This window comes from Aptenodytes patagonicus, chromosome 1 (genome assembly GCF_965638725.1).
Source record: "Aptenodytes patagonicus chromosome 1, bAptPat1.pri.cur, whole genome shotgun sequence".
Taxonomy (NCBI): domain Eukaryota; kingdom Metazoa; phylum Chordata; class Aves; order Sphenisciformes; family Spheniscidae; genus Aptenodytes; species Aptenodytes patagonicus.
This window is the reverse complement of record NC_134949.1, coordinates 1,386,638-1,409,010: the sequence shown is the minus strand read 5'-3', so window position 1 is coordinate 1,409,010 and position 22,373 is coordinate 1,386,638. Positions and strand designations below refer to the sequence as shown.

The window sequence follows — 22,373 nt, the reverse complement described above, 5'->3', positions numbered from 1 at the left end:
GCTTTAATTAAAAAAAAAAAAAAATCCCTTGGTTCTCTCCGACCCACCGTGGCGAGCCAGGCCGTGACGTGCCAGGAAAGATTGAAAGCATTAATAAACACCAGCCCAAATGGAATGAAAGGCAAAAGATTTTGAACAGAAATCTCCAAGCTGATGAAAGCGGAGCCTGGCCGATGAGGATTTATTAAACGAACGGCTGCCAGGGTCTGGGGAAAGATGATTTGTTAAATTAGAAATATATATATACTTGGTAACTGCTGGAGAATTAAGCGTGCCCATTAAAGCTCTGAGATGGGGAAGGTTTAAAGGTGTGTTAAACGTGAAGTGATGGCCAGGATTTTAACGCCACATCGCTGTTTTTGCAGTGGTGGAGACGTCACCGGGGGTCTGGAAAGACCACAGTAATCACTTCATTTCTTGCTTTTTTTTCTGTTTGGTTTTTTTTAAGCCAGGCCCCACGCGGGAAGCTGGACCACTCAGCTGAGTTAACGGTTAAGCGCTGATGCCAGGAGGCTTCGTTCCCTGTTTTGACCTCTCCTGGCATAACACCAGGGCAAGGGAAGCGGCGCTCTGTGCTGCATGGATGGGATTCCCAGAAACTGGGAGCCTAAACCAACTCTTGAGTCTTGCTTGGGGACCTCAAATCCTGATGGTTTCCTCAGTACCGACTGCTTCAGGCTCAAACTGCTGCCCCGAGCCAGGTCCCCCAACCCCTGTGGGTGCTGCCAGGGACCTCGGCTGCCCAACTCACCTGCCTGGGTGCAATTAGAGACCGTCTGCAGCAAGTTAATGGATATAATTTATTATAAGTGTGATTAAAGAGGAGCCTCCCCCAGACCACCGTTCGCTTCTCTTGCCTTCCTACACCTCCCGCATTCCCCCCCCCACCCCCCCCACCCCGCCAGCCCAGATCCTGGTTCAATACCCCTTTAGTAGGAACCGCAGCTGAAAGGGCTGGACGAGGCGGGTGGTCCTGGCTTAGTGCTGCGGAGAGGGAGGAAACAGCCACCCCGGTGAGTCTGCCGGCGCCACAGGCCTGTAGCTCATTATTGGTTTAGCTGCATTTGCCTCGTGCATTCGCCCATCAGCCGCTGTGAACCAGGAGGAGGAGGAGGAGGAGGAGAGGGGGACGTGGCATTTGAGGAAAGCAGCTTCTCACCTCGTGGCAGCAGCTAGAGGATAACGTTGGGCTGGAGTACAGCAGCCGGGCACATGCTTTCTGGGTAGGAGAGCCTGGCTTTGCTCAGCAGTACGGCCAAGCCCTAGAGGACACGTCTGGGGAGCTGCGGCTCCAGCCCTCTGGCTACGCCAGCCAGCGTGGTGGGTGAGGACTGGGGGTGCTGGCATTCAAGGACACTTGGGTGCTGGGCTCTGCAGCGCTGCTGGGGGTTTCAGGGGAGGGAGATGGTTGGGTCTTTCCCTCAAACCCCAGCAAGGCTGAGTCTTTCCTACCTTCTCTCATATTATAGGCAGGAGAAATTGTGTGTTGATTTCAGAGCCCCGTTAATTTTCCAACCACCAGCAGCAAAGCGTGAAAGGAGAAACAAGACGACCAACATACTTTGAAGAGGATACGTATTTATTTTGGTTTTAAAAAAAACAACAACAAAAATACTGCCCTAAACCCAACCAGCCGACCCAAAAACTCTGCAAACCCAGAACACTGATCAAAAAGTATTTTGGCTCACCCACTTTTCCAGCCTCTGCTAAAAAATATGTGCTATTATTATCTCTACAGCAAACATTAAAACCAAACAAATCAGTAGCCCCATTTTGGGGGGGAGCCCTGGATTCAAATCCTAGTTTTGGCTAACGGGGGCCTTCTGCGTGGACCTTTCCTCCATCTCACAACCGGGCAAGCTCACCCGCTCTCCTACAGCAGGAAGGGAATCGCTGCCACTTCTGCGACGCTGTAACAATCATAAATACTCAGAAACACACAGATCACGCTGTAAAGTTAAAAAAAATATCCCTGACAACAACAAATAATAACCCATCGTTGACACCTGGTTCGAGTGAAGACCAAGTACAGCGCATGGTTAAAAAAAAGAGAAACCCAAACAGCCCCAAACCTACCAGCATCACACAGAAATTGGAGACAACATGCAGTTTCCTTGCTACAAAGAGCGACCTAGCGAGTAGGCTATGTACAGTATGTTACACTCACTCCGGCGCCTGCTCAGCTGTTGCTTTGCTAAATCCCCAGCCCAGCCTACAGCAACCACCACCACGGCCGTCTAAGAGGAGTTACAGCTCCTGCTGCCCTACCGCGAACGCGGCTTCTGCCTTCAGCCTGGTGTCACACCGGTGTGTTTTAAGCTTTGATGAACCCCACCAAGTTGCCCGGTGTCCCCGATGCTTTCGCGCTGAACTCGTGTCGCCTTCCCCTCCCTCCCTGTCTCAGCTGAAGCTCCGTGTAAATAGCTCTGAAGGTCAAGATGAGGGATAAAGGTTTTGCCTCCCTCTGGGTCCTTCCTGGAGCCTGTGCAAAGAGCTGGAAGTGAGAGCTGACCTGTGCTAGGTGCTGGGGCAGCTGTTGGGAAACAGTCTCCTCATCTACAAAATCCTTGGAAACGTCCCATGTCTGACCCTCAAAATACAAGAGGTTTTTTCAGGCTCAGGAAAAATCAAAACCAGAAGAGAAAACCCTGCAGCATCTCAGGAAGGAGCGAGCTGCAGGTCCCGTCAGCATCGTACCGGCTCTGGTTGGGATGGAGTTAACTTCTTCCATAGCGGCCCGTACGGTCCTGGGCTTTGCATTTGTGGCTAAAACAGTGTTGACAACACACCGGTGTTTCAGCGCTTGCACAGCATCAAGGCTTTCCCTTTTTTCCCCACTCTGCCCCTCACCAACGATTAGGCCAGGGATGGGCAAGAAGCTGGGAAGGGGCATATCCAAGACAGCTGATACAGACAAAAATCAGCAATAAAAAAACAGAGGGGAGGAGGTCTTGGAAAGGTGGCCATTGCTCGGGGACTGGCTGGGCACAGGTCTAACGGTGGGAGATGGTGAGTGGTCGCCTTTCCATCACTTGGGGTTTTTTTTTTTTCCCTTCCTCTTTCCTTTGCTGTTACACCATCTTTATCTCTACTCACCACTTTTCTTGCTTTTGCCCTTCCTATCCACCCCCGCCCGGTCCCACCGTGAGGGACAGCGAGCGAGCAGCCATGCGGTGCTTCGCTGCCAGCTGGGGTTAACCCACCACAGGCACAGGTTTAACGCTGGAAGGGTTGTAAACGCCAAGGCTGGAAGCCATCGGGACGTGGGGTGGAGGAATAACGGAGTATAGTCCTTACTCGGCCAAGCTCGATGCGAATCAGGTTGACATTGCTGGATACCTTAATTATCACAGTTGAGCAGGGACAGTATCACGACGATGAGGACAAGGTGCTCCAGGAAAACTGAGACAGCACAAAGTGCTCCCCGCTGCTCCAAGACCAAGACAAGGCTGCGCGCTAACCCTTGCTCTCCCCAACACTGAGCAGCTCCTAGAAGAGCTGTGGCTGCTGGTCCTCACCTTGCTGGGAGACACGCATCGCCTGCATGCACGGGGACACACCCAAAGCTCTTGCAGCCCACCCCTGCCCCAGCGGAGAGGTGACACTAAGGGACACCGGTCCTGCGCCAGGTGGATGCTGCTATGATGCACAGAAATGCCACGAGCGAAGCTGCTGGCTGAGGGGTGGGAGAAGGGAAGAGGAGAACTGGGTGAAGGGACAGTAAAACCAGCCCCCCCCGGCCCCCAGCAGCAGAAACAAGCTCAGCTGTACTGGCCCTTCTTAAGTTTCTTGGCGTCATTTGAACCCTGAGGTTGGGCTGGATCTGGGGGGACCACAGGCGTGCTGGGGGCTCAGCACAGTTCGTTGCAGCTGACTGCTGGTAACGAAGCCCACCGAACGCGCTTGTAATGAGGGAAAAAGTAGGAAGCGACTGAGAAGTGACCTGCACTGAGGACCTAACCAAAGCAGGAGGAACCCCTGATACCCTCTGGCTGGTGAAGTATCATCAGGGCAACATCTGAGGACTCAGCAAAGCCTCAACAGCACTTCACCATCTCCCTGAGAAGGCTGCAAAGGTGACACGGTGACACTTTCTGTCCCCTTATCATCACCCCTTGTTGGTCTCCTCAGGCTCCCAACTAGGCCCTGCTACTAGTGACGGGGGCTCGGTGGCTTGGGAATCAGCCCCCTGGGCCATTCCCCAGTGGAGGATCTACTGGGCAGACTGGAGGGCTCTATAGCTACAGGTGTATCCGACACCCTCCCAGCACAGATGGTAGGATCAGGCAACAGGGACTCAGGTTAACAGCCAGGCCTGGCATTTCCAGTGTTAACTAACAACCTGCTGCACAAACAGCAGTTCCCCGGGGCTCAGCCATCCGCTACGACCACCTGGACATTAAAGGACAGCACCAAACAGGCTCAGGGTCCAGCTCATCAAAGCCGGGAGGAGTGGACAACAGCACCACAACAAGGTTGGGCTCCTAACAGAGAAGTGGGTCAGCTTTTACATTACTTAAAAAGGGTTATTCAAACGAAAAAAACAGGGGGAGAGGTTGGAAGCGAAAGGGGTTGCATAAAAAAAATGCAACCTTGCAAAAATAACCGTATCGTCTCTCCATGATCCATTTCAGGTAGGTTCCCAGCGGAGGCTCCACGGTTCCCAGGAGCCTGGGACAGCCAACACCTCCCCCGTGTCATAAAAACAACCCCCCTCTGGGGGATTCCCTGCTGCTCTGCTCTATAAAACAATAAAAAGGTCCCCGCAGAGAGTCCCCGGCTGTTACTCCTCCTTCGGCCTCTTCCTCCAGTGGGCCAGGAAGGGCCTGAGGCTGTTCCACACCTCCGTGTACATGAGAGTCCCCACGAAGACGAAGGTGGTGCCCAGCCAGTGCCAGGCCGTGAAGGGGTTGCGGAAGTAGAGGATGGAGAAGATGAGGCTGACGAACTTGCGCAGCGTCACCACCAGCGTGACGGTGAGGGAGGTGCACTCCGTGGTGAGGATGAAGACGCCTCGGATGCAGACGTATCTGGGTGGGCGGAGGTAAGGGGACAGCGGGGCTGAAGAGGGAGGACACCTGGGCAGGCCTTCGGGAATGAAAAGGACCGGGCAATGGATAGCCCCAGTCTGGTTATTGAGGGAATAAAATTCCCTTCTCCTCAGATCGGCATTTCTACAGCTACAAACAGCTTCACTACAAACCCCAGGGACACCCCAAATATCCCAGACTCCCCCCGACCCTGCTCTGGGACAGCAAAACTACCCCACTAGAGCAGCTGGGGCTGACGTGTTGGCAAAAGGTTAATGGCGCGCAGGGTTTACAGTCCCTGCCACAGAGCCACGGGAAGCTAAAAATCAGACTTCTCCGTTGATACGCAGCAGAAGTCTCCTTTCCTCCCTGAGGGGGCGTGGGAAAGGCAGATTAAACAAGGGGGTTTCATGGAGGAGCGTGAGCAGCAACAGGGCACAGTGCTCTCTCAACAGTGAGAGGAAAACGGTAAGAGGGCCTTGGACTGAAGGGTCCCTTTCTCGAGGGCATCTCAGCTTCATCAGACTTGCAGACCTCTCCTCTCTGCCTGGAAGACTCTACACGCTGATGTATTACAAATAGCTCCTGATCTGTCCCTTCTTCCTAGAGCTGGCTAGCAAAACTGCCGTGAGTTTGTACCAGTCGGCCTGTCCCCGGGGAGGCGGTGGCAGATTTCAGCCACCCTGGAAAAAACGTAAGCCCTGGGTTAAATTCCACTCTATATTTTCCAAGTTACACAAACATCAGCTCCCAAATGCAGGGAAGACTCGAAGGACTCGGCAACCCCACCCCGTTCCTCCTCTCCCACCCCACTGCCATCTCCGTGGCGTGTCTCAAGCCGAGCTTTGAAAGGATACTGAGTGATGACGTTCATGAGGAGGTAGAACCACATGATTGGCAGGGTCAGCCCGATCACTGGGACCTGGAACAGCTCTGCGGGGAGAAAGGATGGAGCGAGGTCACTGCCCTGCTACTGCTTAAAGAAGATGCAAGGAGAGGTGTCTCCCTCCTGTCCAGGATTGACCGTGATCCGGGACATGCTGCAGCTTCAGGAGGTTGTTGCTGCATTAGGCAGACTGAGGTGTGGGCGCATTTTGATTTTGTTCCAAATGCAGAGTTATCTTGTTCTTACTGTGATAAAGGACAAATACAAGAGAGTTTGCAGATATTTATGCTTGGACTTCCCATAGGGAAGAAAGGAAGACGGAGGAAGAGGTAGGCTAAGGAAAAAAGACATTAAAAGAAAAGCTCTGTCTTGCTTTCTTGTGTCAGGGCTGCCCTACTGTAACAGCTGGATGAACTGACCGTGTGGCTCTGAGAGGCCGACAGCACGAGCACGGGAAAGCCTGCATAGCACCGGCAAAACGAAAGCCAACGGGTCCGTGTTTACACCTGTGGTTGAGGATTTGGTCCTGTTACTCCCGTTTTTGAACGACCGCATTCCTTTCCCCAGGAGTCACCTATCTCATGCTTTCCTGGAGAGGGTGTAGCATGCTAGAAGTACTTTGCAACGATATTAATGAACAGATTAAAGTGCTCTATGCATGCAAATATCCTCTGTACCCAGAGGGAATTAAAGAACCAGCAAACCTACTCAGCAAAGATCCCTCCAGTTTCACAAAATTGGGATCGGAATATAGGAAGCTTGCTGGCACTGAAAAGCCTGGTGAATTTTACTATTAAACTTAAGCAGATGTATAGCTCAGGGTGGATGGATGAGCAATCTGGCTGGGCCCAACACGTGTACGCGTGTGCATTAGTGCAAAGCTTGGGTTTTAACCACAGTGATCCAAACAGTAACTCATGGCTTAGCTTTGCAAGCTGACGTGGCACCAGCTGAACGGTCAGCTGCCCATGGCCAGGCTCTCAGCAGTCAGCAGTCACCACTTGTCCAAGCGTGCTGGCATCTGGCCTACCATGAGGAAGAGGTTGGACAACGTCCCCAAGACACTGTGGGGTTTTTTTTTGGCTTTTGGCTTTCTATCAAACCTGAAAATTCAAAGGGCTTGAATATCCAGAGACAAAGAGTCTGACATGCACAACTGCTGGACCGAAAGCTTCCTACAGCATTTTCCAGAGGACAGAAAGGTACGAGGGCAAGGGTCCGTCTGCGCAACACTCACCGGACTGGCTGAAGAGGACTGCGTGGTGGTAGATGTTTGGGGCAAGGAGGACAAAGCCAGGGAGTGGTAACGCGTGCTGGAGAGACAAGTAAAGACGTGATGTTAACAGATTATGCGAACCCACCCTGCTTCTCATCCTGGGAAACCAGCCTCACACGTCTGGATGAGAGCACACTCTTCACCGCTCCAGCCTTGCAGCGTGTGATCCTTTGGATTTGGGCCGAGTACAGGGCGGGAGGAGAAGGGACTCTCTTAGCAGCTCTGTCTGCCCAGTAAAAGCAACAGAAAAGACATGGTGGCTTACATTGTAAAAAAGGGCCTCTTTGGAGTGCTTCCCAAACTGCTTGTACAGCATCTCCTGGAAAATCCCCATCCTGGCAGACATGAGGAGGGCGAAGGTGAGTGCAGCAATACCTGGAACAGAAGCACAGCCTTGCAACACTGCTCAGGGATGGCATAGCTCAAGTCAAACAGCATGACGGCTCCCTTGATTTGGCTTTCAGTGAAAAAAGCCGAAGCATCCAGACTTGATAAGATGGGCAGAAAACTGATAATGGTCTTGAGGACACAGGTGTCTTATTACAAAAGCTGAGACGCCAAGAGACTTCTGAAAAGATCATCTCTTTAAAAAGAGACTCAGCCCTGGCAAGCAGAGTTGGTGGGATACCGGGGATACAGTTGTTTGTCACTATTGCCAATACATCAATCCCAGTTTCCCTGAAAAGCCACCAGTAAATCTAGGTTGGAGGTATAAAAATAGACTCAAGTGCCAGACTGCAGAGACTCCTCCATGAAATACTGTGCTGAATGAACACTTGAACCAGCTACAGCCCCCCTCCCTCTCTGCAGCACAGCTCACGGCATCAGCTATATCAGGTAGGGCTGCTTTTGCAGAGAGAAATCAGGAGGATATCTGCAAACATGCATGACTGCAGTCTCATTCTGTCACTGAGCCATCACCTTGCAGAAACCCCTTAGGTGCCGTTCTTAACTTGTTGGCCAAATGAAGAGTATCTCCTTGCACAAAGCTGCTAATGAGTGCCACAAAACCCCATTCTTTGCAAATCGACATCTACCAGATGCTCAGCACAACTTAACCTCAGCGCGGGGACTCCCACCAGAGTCTGCTTTGCGCAACCCACATGGCCAAGGACATCAGTGAGCCGAGTCTTGCCAGCATCCCAGCAAGGTCGGCTGGAGATGTGGCACTCACATACCTAGCAGCCACCACAAGAAAACTCGGAGTCCGTCCTCTTCATTTAAGCTGGAGTCAGATGCCTGGTGGAGGGAGACACAACACAGTCACCATGAGCCACCGTGTCCCTGCAGCTCATTCGGACCTGCCTGTACCTCACTCTCGGTTTGTGTTGTGTTCCAAGCAAGCCCATAAAGCAAAGACCGTCCAAGGTCTCACATTCTCCAGAGTTCCTTCCCTGGCTGAACAGAGGTGGTAGCAACTACAGCGTACTTTGCTTTCCACTCTGCTTCAGGGAATGCACCAGATTCCAGCCAAAGTGTAAAAGTCTGATCAAGAAAGTAGCTTTTCTGAAAGAAATGCCCTGGCTTGGCCAGAGACCAAACTCTTCAACCACAAAAATAATCAGTGCCACTTAGAAAGCTCGCACAGACAGCCCATTGGCAGGCTCCTCTGTCCCCATCTCAGAGGTGGGTGTGCAGGAAAGAAGAAGGGCTCTGGCCAAGCCCCAGTCAGATACTGAAACCAGGACTCTGGCTTGTGGTCAAGACATTGAGGAAACCAGGCCTGCAGATGCTGTTAGCCGAGGCTGAAACTCTAGGTAGCATGACTTGGTTCAACTCTCTTTCACTGTGGTTTAGGGCAGATTAGATTACTCACCTTTGCCACAGCTGTCCATGCTATATCAAAACCCCATGCCTGCTGAGAGTTAATTTGGATTAATACAGAGCAAGGCTGCATAGCACAGACCTTCCTCAGACACCCTAAGAGTATAAATAGCTATTAAATGATGGGGAACTTGGAGGTTTGACAGCCCTGTTTCTTTCCAATCTCTCAGAGCTGGATTAAGTGCAACCAATTTTCACTTGACCACCGCTTTATGCCATTTTTCTGTCTTCGGTTGACAAGATCAGGCTGTGGGTGCTGACCCAGGAAAAGCCCAAAGTGTTGTTACACATGGATTTTCTTCACTCCCTCCTGTTCTCCAAATACACACACTTTATTTCAAGGGTGACAGAAAGTCATGCTGGATGACAACAGATCTAGAAAAATCTAGCCTGAAAGCCAACTATCTCTTCTGGGATAAAAAGAGCAAAGATTTAAGATGGCTGAGTTTTGTTTAAGATTCACCTGCTCCTAACTGCAACACATTGCAGTAAGGGCAAGAGAAAACAGCTTCCAGCTGTGGCAAAAAAATAATGGTATATTCTCAGCAAACAGCAACCTGAACAACACAGGATAAAAGGCATCTGTAATTAAGTTAAATCACGTGCATGTGTGTGCGTCCCTTCCCTCCAAACCACAGGAACATGAGACCAGGAACAAGACCTTCCAGGGAGCAGATCTAGAGCTAGGAGACATCTTGTCTCTCCATTAATAGTCAGGCAAAGGGAATTAATGATGAAGGTGCTGACAGCAGCTCCTCCTCTCAATAGGTTCACAGCTATGACCTCAGGCCCTTTCCAATCCTTACCACTTGCTTTGCAGACATGAAAGTGCAGGTAAAGATCCCCAGGGACACCAGGGCTATGGACGTGTATTTAGATACGCTGTATCTGCACAGGGGAGAAGACAGAAGTCAGTAATCCAGCCCAGCCTCATGTTGTTCATCTACTGCTCCCTTGCATTGCATTTTGCTCCATTACGCCGGTGTGAACTTGGGGTAATGGGCACATACCCGTTACTTAACGTTGGACATTGCTGGGAGGGAAGGCCAACTTACTCCAGCTGCAACAAAAAAGAAGCATTTGGACCAAGATCTCCTTGCCCGTGGCAAAGGATCCCTCCCAGATCAAAGCCAGCAAGGATCTCTGCATAGTGATGGAGTGGCAGGGGAAGTGCCCACATTGGTCCCACAGCCAGACCCCAGCAGCTGGGAGGACCCTCCTGTCCTGATGTCTTTGCCCACTGTGGTGGGTTGACCCCAGCCAGCAGCCAAGCACCTACACAGCCACTCGCTCATTCCCCCAGCCTTGTGGGATGGGGGGGAGAACCAGAAGAGCAAGAATGAGAGAACTCGTGGGTTGAGCTAAAGAGTTTAATAGGTGAGGGCGGGGAAAAACCAACAAAACCAATGCAAAAGCAATCACTCACCACCTCCCATAAGCATGGCCATCTTGGAAGCCAACTCCCCCCAACCCCCTTCTTCCTCTACCCTGGTTTCTATTGCAGCTCACGACATTATATGGCATAGAATATCCCTTTGGCCATTTTGGATCAGTTGTCCCAGCTGTATCCCCTCTCAACTTCTTGTCCACCCCCAGCCTACTCGCTGGGGGGAAGAGTGGGAAAAACAGAGAGCCTTGACCCTGTGTTAAGCACTGTTCAGCAATAGCCAAAACATCAGTGTGCTACCAACACTGCTTTAGCCACAGATCCCAAACACAACACCATATGGGCTGCTATGAAGAAAGTTAACTCCATCCCAGCTAGACCCAGTACAGCCGTCCGTCAGGAGCGGTACTGGCCTCACAGAAGTAAGAGGAAAGAAAAGAGCTAACATAGAAGGCTGCAGTCGTGTAAAATCTTTCTTTTCAGTCCATGCTTGCCTTAAAGGAAGGAGTGAGGGGTGGTGGAAATGCAGAAGAGGGAACTATTCCAGCCTCTAGTCCAGGCTCACCTGTGTGGCCCTGTTTCCCCATCAGTAAAACAAGAGTATTTAACGGGAAAGGGAAGGGCACAAAACACCAGTCAGGAGTAAGTCAATGGCAGAGCATTCCCTCATGATATAAGAAAGAGGCTTGTGATTTACCTTTTCTTCAAAATGATGATACCTAGAGCCATGCTTGCTATGAGAGAGCCCTGGGAAAGAAGAGAGAGAGGAGAAAAACAAAATAGAAAGTCAGCATGACAAAATTCCCCGGACTGGGATGCCCAGCCCAGAGAAACACTGCAAACTCAATACAAATAATGCCAAAACACCAACAGAAATGCCAGAACAGGATCAGGGAGACTGACAGGGTGGGGACGAGAGGAAATGGCCTCAAGTTGTGCCAGGGGAGGTTTAGATTGGATATTAGGAAAAAATTCTTCACCGAAAGGGTTGTCAAGCATTGGAACAGGCTGCCCAGGGGAGCGGTTGAGTCCCCATCCCTGGAGGTATTTAAAAGACGTGCAGATGTGGTGCTTAGGGACATGGTTCAGTGGTGGACTTGGCAGTGTTAGGTTTGCGGTTGGAGTCAATGATCCTAAAGGTCTTTTCCAACCTAAATGATTCTATGATTCCATGAGTCTCACTTCAGCTAGGAGGAGGGGAGAAGTTGAGCTGGGTGGCTTGGGAACAAGGATGCTGGGACAAACAGGTTACTAGGATCTTCTGGCCAGTGAGCCTCCCCCTTTTTTGGCCCACTCGTGACACTCAGTGTGTGCTACAGACCAGAACATGGCCAAATCACTGTGTTTTCAATTGGGAACAGGAGTACGGCTCCATAGATTGACTGCAGGGCTGCAATACAAGAACCATCCCTCATGGTTAACGCAGGACAGGTCTCCTAGAGTGTTGTCTGGTTTTCTTCTTTTTAACCTCTCCTGACTTCAGGTATCTCAACCCCATGATGTGTTGTGGGAGAACAGCCCCCGCCCAGCAGATCTGCCCAGCAGATTTTGTTATTCCCAACAGCTGGGACTCCATTTTATTTGGTTTTAACAGATGTTTTAGCCCGACACTCATCTACACTTAAGTGAAGATGAATTTTAATAGCATTTTCCAAAGCAAAGACCTATGCAGTAACAGTGAGGGTGGAACTAGGCCAAATCCATGCTCTCTGACCTGGGGTGTTTAACCAAGACACCTACACTAGGACATGAACCACTTGGTGTAGCTGTGCGGTGGAAGGGAAAGCTGGGTCCCTTTGGCCAGCAATTCAGTCCATCCAGGGCTGACAGCCAGAGTCTGAGCTTAGTTTTGTCATTGTTACTTCCCCATCACCTTTGGAAATATGAAGCCTGTTTGAGCCTCAGTTTCCTCGTCTGTCCATTAAGTTGAAATTTAATGATTAACACTCTGAAAGCGAGAACTGGAGCTGAGCCTTCAGAGCAAGGTTGCTCGCCCCACAAGTTAGCTGGAGTTTAGTATTTGCACAGGGTTTTGGAGCCCTCAGGGAAAGAGAGGGTGGCAGAACACATGCACCAGGGACAGTGCTTGCAGAGATCATAGAATCATAGAATAGTTTGGGTTGGAAGGGACCTCTAAAGGTCATCTAGTCCAACCCCCCTGCCGTGGGCAGGGACATCCGCAACTAAATCAGGTTGCTCAGAGCCCCGTCCAACCTGACCTGGAATGTTTCCAGGGATGGGGCATCCACCACCTCTCTGGGCAACCTGGGCCAGGGCTTCACCACCCTCAGTGTAAAAAATTTCTTCCTTATCTCTAGTCTAAATCTGCCCCCCTTTAGTTTAAAGCCATTCCCCCTTGTCCTGTCACAACAGGCCCTGCTCAGAAGTCTGCCCCCATCTGTTTTATAAGCCCCCTTTAAGTACTGACAGGCTGCAATAAGGTCTCCCCAAAGCCTTCTCTTCTCTAGGCTGAACAACCCCAACTCTCTCAGCCTTTCTTCATAGGAGAGGTGTTCCATCCCCCTGATCATTTTCATGGCCCTCTTCTGGACCCGCAGAGATGATGGGAAGAGATGTCACATGAGGAGGAAAAGGATGGTGTGACAGTACTCACTGATCTGAAGATCATGTGCAGTGGCATGGCGATATTTAAGTTCAGGGCATAATTATTCACCACACTGACAGTGAAGAACATGGCCACCATGATGAAATAATACCTGAAACACAAACACAAGAAAACCAGCTGATAGCGGTGCATGTACCTCCCTGGGATGCTGGGAGACACCTTGGGAGCAGATTACGGGTTGCAAGGACAGGTCTGGAGCTGAGCAGGAGCCCACCTAGCTCTTGGGTCTGTGACAAGGACTAACAAGGAGATCACTCCACTTTGGATGTAGCAGGGAAGTCCTTAGAACAGGAAGCAAGCTGACCTGCACTGGCTCAGCTAGTGCTAATCTCAGAAGCAAAGAGGAACTGAGGATACCCCAGCTGGGATCTTCTAGCATGGACTTCCTCCAGACCCCTCTTTCCTAAGGACAGTGGTATAAGACAAGGCTTGATTTGAGGGGATTCAATTTCTGCCAGCAGGCATTGCTACCCTCAGTGGAAAGAGAAACTATTCAAATCCAGGCTGAACACCTCCATGGTTCTACACCTAAGCTAGAGAGCCTCCACAAATTGAAGTTCCTCGCTGTGACGTAGCCATGAATGACACTAAACTTGCCCTCAGCTTTCCGTCATGAGGATCTCTGTCCCGAGCACTCAGCACAGCACTCTGTTTTGCCACGGGCTAGGCAGTCTGCTAAGGAGCTCCACAAAATGTCCTCACTTCACTTCAGCCACTGAGTGCCAGGGAGGAGAGCATGAACATGCCAGGCTGTTGCCAGGACAAGATCAGCCCTGATGGAGAAATGCAAAAGTGAATTTGGCTGGCTTTCCAGTAAACCTCTCCCTCCCACGCCCATTGCACCAAGCCCCAGAGAGACAGTAAGCTCTTCAAACACAGCAAACTCTTAACTGTGCAAAATACTGCCCTGTTTCTTGGACAGGAAAGTATCTGATGGCAATCTCCTATTAAGAATTCTCGATAAACACGGAGTTCATATTTTATCAGGCATGACAGGTTCTCAATGAGGCTTCGCAAATGCTGCAGAATGGATGGGACTCAGGATAAACGGATAAGCCATTTTATTAAACACTTCTTGAGATAATAGATAGACAGTCAATTTGTGCTTAGCAAAAGTGTTCAGATCAACTGTACCTTATTGGTATGGCCGGCCTCTTCCTCCCAAAGTTGGCTTCGAAGATAAAGCCTTCTACCGCAATAAATAGGAACTGGGAGAATGTCACTATGTTCCCACATCCTGGAAACTGCCTGCAGGCATGGAGAAGAAAGACAAGCATAAGAGCAATGCCATGGAGAACAAACACTGCATTGGGCTCCAATAAAAAGAGGCTAACAGCTCATAATCCCAGAGTGAGCATCAACCTGGAGGGGCTTTACCACTTTATCCGTCCAGGTTCTCACGTTGCCTTTGTTAAACACTTCCCTGCACGTATTTATTCACCTACACTTGTAGATACATGTGCAGCAATCCCTTCCTCAAAGATTTCCAAAGAGGAAGCGAGCAGCCGCCCCCATCATGGGGCACATGGTGAATTGGGTCAGGAAGTAAAAGAGGAAATTGGTCGCATTTCACAGGTCTGTATAACATCCCGCCAGGATCTGATTGAGCAACGTCAAGCACCGACATAACCCTACTGAAGCTGGATCTCCCTCTTTCTCATGGGGAAGTGGTTTTGATAGGGCTCTCTCCCTACCTACAAGCTGCTGTGTTTGTTAGAGGCCAGGTGAAACGATGAGTCCACCCAGGAGGAAGGCAGCAGGATTTCCGATAGCCCTTATTTCCACTGCATGACGGAAGGGCCGAGGTCAGGTCCATGTCTGCAGAGTAAGGCGTAATGTCCATGGTTCTGCTTGTACCTCATCCCCAGAATATGTGAACATAAGCTCGGATCTGCTTTCAATTTACCCAGCAAGCTTTAGCTCTCTGCCCTCCTGCATTTGCTGGACACCAAAAGGTTGGTTGTAGGTTCAAGAAGGAACGTACAACAGCTCATCATGGAAGCCCAAAAAGGTTGTGACATTAAATGCCACATGATAGTCAGGCAAGCCGAGGAGCTTGCTAATGTGACACATGCTTTGCACTGAAGTTTTCAAACTCCACAAGGTATTGAAAGCCACAAAACAGTGTCTGACCTTGAAAGAGACCCTCCTAGCTGAGCATCTTTGTCCTCCCAGAGAGACCCAAGCACTGCAGTTATCACTACCTCTGCAGCGGAAACGACACCACCTTTGAGATAATCAACCTTGTGTGTTTATTCTGAGGGAAGAGGAATTACACACAAGGACAAGACAGTCCATAACAGCCTGACATTAAACAAACACTCCCTGCGTGTTGCTCACCCATTCCTAGCAGACATGCCTGCTGCAGACTCTGCCTCCTTCCTAAGAAGCTTACAGGGAGCAAGAGAGGATTGCCTGGGAGGCACACAGTCAGCTGTGGGCTCAGAGGAGGCTGTGACATGTCAGATAATCAGAAAGCTCGCTGTTATTTGCAGCGGGAGACAGAGGAATTTGAGCAAGTACTTCCCCTTTCTCTGGTGCAAGACAGAAACCAAAGCCAAGGACTTGATGGAGAAGCTGCACGCCTCTGAGTCCTGATCCTCACCCTGCTGCACAAACATGCAGCTTGCTCACGCAACATGCCGTCACAAGTAGTTAGAGGCTGGGTCTAGACACAGTTTTGCAGAATGCAAGCTGAGAGATGACTGGAGGACAGGAATAACCAAGCTGTCTCCTGGATAGCTGAGCTGAAGGTCTGGTCTCCTTCAAAATCTCCCCGTCACCCCCCAGACTCCTCAGGAAAAGCAGCAGTGCTCTGGTTAATGCAGAGCTGGCACGTGGCTGCCACCAAACAGCACGCGGAAAGGCCATCTTCTCTCTGCATTTTCCACGGGGCAGGCGCTAGCCTGAGCCCCTCCCCTCTTACCCACCTGCCGATTTTCACATTTTTCAGAGCTTAATTGTCCATGAGACTTCAATCCCTGCTGTGCAATGAGGTTAAAAGGTTCAAAAGTTACTTGGGGGAAGAGAAGAGATACGGAACTGAAGACAGAGGCCAGGCTCCAGGATTGTAAACCTTATCTCTATAGGAGAACAGAAAGCAAGTGTAAACTTGGAATATACCATGTTTTCATGCACTAGACTTTGCTTCCTCCCAATTCACAGATCCTTGCATTCAGTCACTTGCTGTACATATGACCTCATATTATCAGTAAAGTGTTGACACGGGGTTATTTGTTGACTGATAATAAAAAGGCAAACAAACAAAAAAACCCTCAGGCTGTATCTGCCCATGTCTTTGACTCACAATCCTAACACACTGATAGACCTAAAAGAAGTGACAAGAAGTCTGGATATATCAACCAAAGATCTGCTTTAGCTGTAGCCGACTGATAGAGAGTCCTCCAGAAGCAATGTAGAAACACTATGATGCGATTGTCACCCTGCCTCCTAGGACGGAATTGCCTGGGCTGTCAGTGTCTAGCAGCCCTAGCAGATACTGGGATGAAACAGCCGGAGTGGGGCTTTCGGTCATGTCAGCGGAGCACAAACAGACTAGCCCAATTTCTTGACATCAGTTTGGGGCACGCTGATGCAGAGTATCCTCATTCAGAGTTCAACACAACCAAATCACTTCTCCGAGGAAGATTTCTGTCCATCACTTAAGAAGACTCCACATTTCATAGAGAATTCCTTCAACAGCCCCTGCAGAAGAACACCCCTCCCCATTTGCACCATAAAGGAAAGAAACCCTGTTGAGATCTACCACGCGGAGCCTCAACCGTTTTTACGGAGAAGGCACCTCACAAGGACACAGCTTCAGAGGCGAAGAGCAGATCACGGGCTTTCTAACCAGGCCTGTACGTACATGCCACACAGAGCTTTGGCATCATGGCTCAAAGGCAGCCTCCCGGGACAACTAGTAAAGGACACTAGCAGAACAGGTTGGCTTGCTCCAGACAGGGAAAATGGGATGAACTGGATGGCGTTTCTTGCCCCTGTCCAGGCCTCCTCCTGTTACTCAGACAGGGGCTTGTTTAACTTGCTCTTGAAAACCTCCAATGAGGAGTTTCCCTGCTCGCTCTCTTACGAACCCACTTCGCTACACTGAGAGGGAGCAAATCTGGGGTTTTGGCCTGCTTTACATCCCTTTAAGCCCCTTATTTTTTGTTCTGCCTCCAGAGCACAGCAGAAAAATTTATCTCCTCTTCTCTGCAGCCATTCTCCACACATTTAAAGTCCTTTGTCTGTCCTCAGGCATCTCTAGACTAAACAGTTCTCATTCCTTTACTTTTTCCTCATAAATCCTGAGCAAATTTCTTCCAATCACCTTTGTTATTCCCCACTAGACTGTCAGTCTGGCTGTTGCCTTTTCCTGTGACCCTGCTCCAAGACTTTGCTTGTTATGGGAAGATTCATCTTCAAAAGGGACTTCTTTCCCTCTAGACAACACCAAGACCCAAAGAAATAACTAGTGTTACCCCAATTTAGGGACCAAAGGTGAACAGGTCAAGAGAGGGGCACAGGAACCGAGCTGTCAGGAACAGGGGAATTTCTAAAGTGGATGAGAGGCAATGCTTAAGAGAAGTTTGTGTGTAAAAGGCAGCTTTTCTTAGATATCTGCAGTTGAACTTTTAGGATTTGCTGCTCAAAATCCCTTCTGGGGTTTAGACACCCAATGCAGCCTTTAAGTAGGGCCAAATGGCTCGCTTTTGTTTTAAGGTCTGGCTGGAGGACACACAGGCCTAGCATGTCTTGCAAGCATCTTGCAAACAAATGCAAGAAGCCAGACCCAAAGCTTTCTTCACCTCGAAGGGGCCCACTCCTCCGCCCTCACTGATGTTGCAGCACAAGCCAGGCAGGGAAGGCAGAGGTTAGAGCAATCCCCGAGAGGAAAGAGAGCTCGCCACGCAAGGCCTCTTCCTCCAGGAACTGCTTCTTGATTTATCCAGCGATTGCCGAGTGATTGTGCAACCTTGTGTTAAGGTACCTGCGTCCCGGCTTCCCACTTCGACGCAAATATCCCCACTGCTGGCTTACAGAGTCAGGCTCTCTTTTGCACTCCCTTTTTCTCTTAACAATCTGGGATGATGATGGGCAGGGAGGAAGTAAGGGCAGGTTTTAACTACTAGTTTCGAAAGCCTGGGCGTGACTGAAGTGAACATAGTACTGAATGGTCAGGGGATGCAGCTCCACACTGACTTACTAGGGTTGCAGACACAGAACCAGTTCAATGATTACTTTTTTCCAGTCAGGCCTAGCACTTTTGCCTTCACAGCTCGCTGACCAGCCCTGAAAACAAATCCAACAGACCACCACCTTTTCCAAGCCATGCCGGCCTTCCTCCATCAGGGTGAGGAAGGTGATGCAGCGCTCGGATGTACCCCAAATGTCAGCCCTCCTCTCTTTGCAATCTGGCAATTTGCCTTTGCTCCGACTGCCACAAAGGACTCCTCGCCCTCATCACGTTGGCTTTGCAGCCATGTGATGCTGCCGAAGATCACACTTCCAGATGGGCGATGTTCCCTTGGCCCTGCCTGCCGTCCCCGGGGACCCCTAGCCAGCTCCTACACGTCTTCTCCTTGGGATTTCAGCTGTTACTGAGGTGCTGGGCTCAGAGAGCAGGGGTAGGGGGAATGCTTTAGGGCCAGACTGATGCAGTGGCCCATGTGTCAGGAGAGACGGGAGATCCCTGGTGCCTGGGCAGGATACCGAAGCGGCCCATGATAGGACCAGACTGGGCCCAAGACGATGGGGACACCCCCTAGAAAAACCCACAAAACCCATCAGAAGGTGACACAACAAGGCCAGGACCCGGCGATCCACACCCTGGCTCCTCTTGGCACCCTGATGAGGAGCCCCGGGGCCTGGGGTTGCCCCCCCAAGCTGTGAGGGGGCCGGCCACCCCGCCGGGACCGCAAACCCCCTCAGGGCCAGCCCCAGGCTGGGTGCCAGCCCCGGGTGCCCCCCGGCAGCCCCCCCCCCCCCAAATCCCCTTAACACCCCCCCACCCCCGCCCCAGGCACCACTGCCGCTTCCTCCCCTCACAAGTCCTGAAGCCGGTGAGGGACACACTGCGGCCCTCAGCCCCGGGGACCCTCACCCGACCCCCGATCCCATTCCTGCCCCTAACCCCTGTCCCTAACCCCTGTCCCTAACCCCTCCTTCTGCCCCCAAAGCCTCTCCCCAGCCCCGCACCTGGCCAGCAGCTCCAGGAACACTACGTTGCTGCAGCATCCACCGAACACCAGCCCCACCGCCACGGCCGGGTGCATGGCGACGCCCCAAGCAGCGAGGCGGCGTCCCGGGCCGCCACCGCATCCCGCTCCCGGGCTGCGGCCCCACTCCCGGCCCCGGCCCCGCCGCCCCCGTTTCCTCCCGGGCGCCGGTAGTTCGTTCGCCACCCGCCGCCTGTTCACCGACACAGCCGCGGCTCTACTGGCGGGACTACAACTCCCGGCGACCCCCGCGACAACTCCCCGCCTCCTCGCTCAGGCTGTGCCACCCCGCGGGGCATGATGGGGGTTGTAGTTCCGCCGTAGGGGCGGGCGGTAATGGCTGCGCGGGGCCCGGCGCTGAGGTGGCGTGAGGAGAAAGGGGGGGGGGCGGCACAAACGCTGCTTCCCTGCCGAGGAACAGCCTCTAATTGCCGTTTTGGGTTTAGATAACGAAATTATCGCTTCGATGTGAAACCGAGCTTGCCTGAGGCCTGTGGGGGAGCATCCTGGGAGGCCCTCCCATGCTCTTGGGGCCACAGGCAAGCCCCACTGCGGCCCGTGTCAATGTCACCATGACTGGTGTCAGAAACGCTGGATAGTGAGGCAGCAAAACTGGGTCTTAAAAGCAACTGTGTGCTTGGAAGGAGTTGAGGGCTACAAGGAGGGTCCGGGAAGGGGAGAAGGGAGGAAAAGGTGCACAAATGGTGGTGTTGGGGTGGCTTGGGGACGGTGTGGGTCCGACAGCACCAGCAGCCGCCCATGGCTTCACAGGGGGAGCTGGAGGAAAAAATAACCTATTCAGAGCGATGGATGAGGTGGTATTTCTGGCCACAACCCTGCACACATCAAGGTGGGACAGAAGGGCACTGCGGTGCTGGAGACGGGGGGTTTGGGCGAGAGGGTTATTGGTGTGTGGACAAACCACCCAGAGTTGCTGCACCTACTCCGACTGCAATGATGTATTTATTAATTTGCCTGCATGACTGGGTACTTTGGCTTCTCATGTCAGGATGAAGACAGTGTCACATCAGTCACGGTAAAAACATGAATTAAAACAGCACAACCAAGCCCCAAGATGTGGACTTTCCAGTCTGGCGTGGACCTTCCGTAAGGCTTAATACAGCGCCTATGGCACCTTCAGTTTTATTTTGTCCCTATTGGATTGTGTTGTTGCCCTGTTACACCTTATCCCTGTGTCCTAGAGTGTGTTTTTGCCTTCTTGCAGTTGGAGCAATTCATGTTTTCTGCTGTTAATGTAGCTGCGTATCAGTCAGGGGTGAAGCGTCTTCTTTTCTAAAGTTGTGCGGAGAGCCCTGCTAAGCGTCTGTCAAAGCCCTCTGTGATCAATAGAAGCCATGTTGATCAAAAAGTGGGATTCTCATGCTGGAGATGTTTCACTCTCTTTTTAACAGTTTTGATCTGAATCAGACCCAAATCTTTTTTTTTTTTTTTCCTTTAAATACAACAAGTGTGAAATCCCATGAACACATTGCAAAGAGCTATGGTCAGTCCAAAAATTAAGCACTTCTTTTTATGATTTCCAGCTCTTCAGGGAATGTGACAGCCTTGGCAGCTTCTCTGCTGCTAAAAGGAGCTAATGACAGAGGCAAAACTGCCAGGATTGCCCATTTCTTTTGCTCGCTGTGAGAGTTTCTAGACTCTTTGACTCCAAGCTGGAGATCCCAGGGTTTCAGGCTCCTTACCTGGGGGCTGGAAACCCAGGGTGGTTGGAGCATGTGTCCTCAGGGCTGGGAAGATCATGGAACAGATCCTCCTGGAAGCTATGCTAAGGCACATGGAGGACAGGGAGGTGATTCGACACAGCCAGCATGGCTTCGCCAAGGGCAAGTCCTGCCTGACCAACCTAGTGGCCTTCTATGATGGAGTGACTACATCAGTGGACACGGGAAGGGCTACAGACGTCGTCTGTCTGGACCTCTGTAAGGCCTCTGACACGGTCCCCCACAACATCCTTCTCTCTAAACTGGCGAGGGATGGATTTGATGGGTGGACTGTCCGGTGGGTGAGGAATTGGTCAGATGGTCGCATCCAGAGGGTAGTGGTCAACGGCTCAGTGTCCAGATGGAGATTGGTGATGAGTGGTGTCCCGCAGGGGTCTGTATTGGGACCGGTACTGTTTAATATCTTCATCAATGACATAGACAGTGGGATCGAGTGCACCCTCAGCAAGTTTGCAGACAACACCAAGCTGAGTGATGCAGTTGACAGGCCAGAGGGATGGGATGCCATCCAGAGGGACCTGGACAAGCTGGAGAAGTGGGCCCATGTGAACCTCATGAGGTTTAACAAGGCCAAGTGCAAGGTCCTGTGCCTGGGTCGGGGCAACCCTCGGTATCAATCCAGGCTGGGGGATGAAGAGATTGAGAGCAGCCCTGCCGAGAAGGACTTGGGGGTACTGGTGGGTGAAAAGCTGGACGTGAGCCAGCAATGTGCGCTCGCAGCCCAGAAGGCCAATTGTATCCTGGGCTGCATCACAAGAAGCGTGGCCAGCAGGTCGAGGGAGGGGATTCTGCCCCTCTGCTCTGCTCTGGGGAGACCCCACCTGGAGCACTGCGTCCAGCTCTGGGGTCCTCAGCATAAGAAAGACACGGACCTGTTGGAGCGGGTCCAGAGGAGGGCCACGAAAATGATCAGGGGGATGGAACACCTCTGCTATGAGGAAAGGCTGAGAGAGTTGGGGTTGTTCAGCCTGGAGAAGAGAAGGCTTCGGGGAGACCTTATTGCAGCCTGTCAGTACTTAAAGGGGGCTTGTAAAAAAGATGGCGGCAACCTTTTTAGCAGGGCCTGTTGCGACAGGACAAGGGGGAACGGCTTTAAACTAAAGGGGGGTAGATTCAGACTAGATCTAAGGAAGAAATGTTTTACACTGAGGGTGGTGAAGCACTGGGACAGGTTGCCCAGAGAGGTGGTGGATGCCCCATCCCTGGAAACATTCCAGGTCAGGCTGGACGGGGCTCTGAGCAACCTGCTCTAGTTGAAGATGTCCCTGCCCACGGCAGGGGGGTTGGACTAGATGACCTTTAGAGATCCCTTCCAACCCAAACTATTCTATGATTCTACATGAGCTATGGCTGAAAACCTGGAAACTGTAGCAATGACACCCAG

At 51.4% G+C, this 22,373-nt stretch overlaps 1 protein-coding gene across 1 annotated transcript; it reads right to left on the bottom strand.

The window, feature by feature from the left end:
• Positions 1-1,558: 1,558 nt before the first annotated feature.
• SLC35B4 (solute carrier family 35 member B4) lies at positions 1,559-19,357 on the bottom strand. The gene is made up of 10 exons (XM_076346110.1): positions 19,228-19,357; positions 14,164-14,277; positions 13,018-13,120; positions 11,101-11,150; positions 9,823-9,904; positions 8,371-8,431; positions 7,458-7,567; positions 7,154-7,229; positions 5,888-5,963; positions 1,559-5,030 (listed from the first exon to the last, which is right to left on the bottom strand). Exons 1-10 carry the CDS (start codon positions 19,302-19,304, stop codon positions 4,784-4,786), a joined length of 996 nt encoding a protein of 331 aa, XP_076202225.1. The 5' UTR covers positions 19,305-19,357; the 3' UTR covers positions 1,559-4,783.
• Between the last annotated feature and the right edge of the window lie 3,016 nt (positions 19,358-22,373).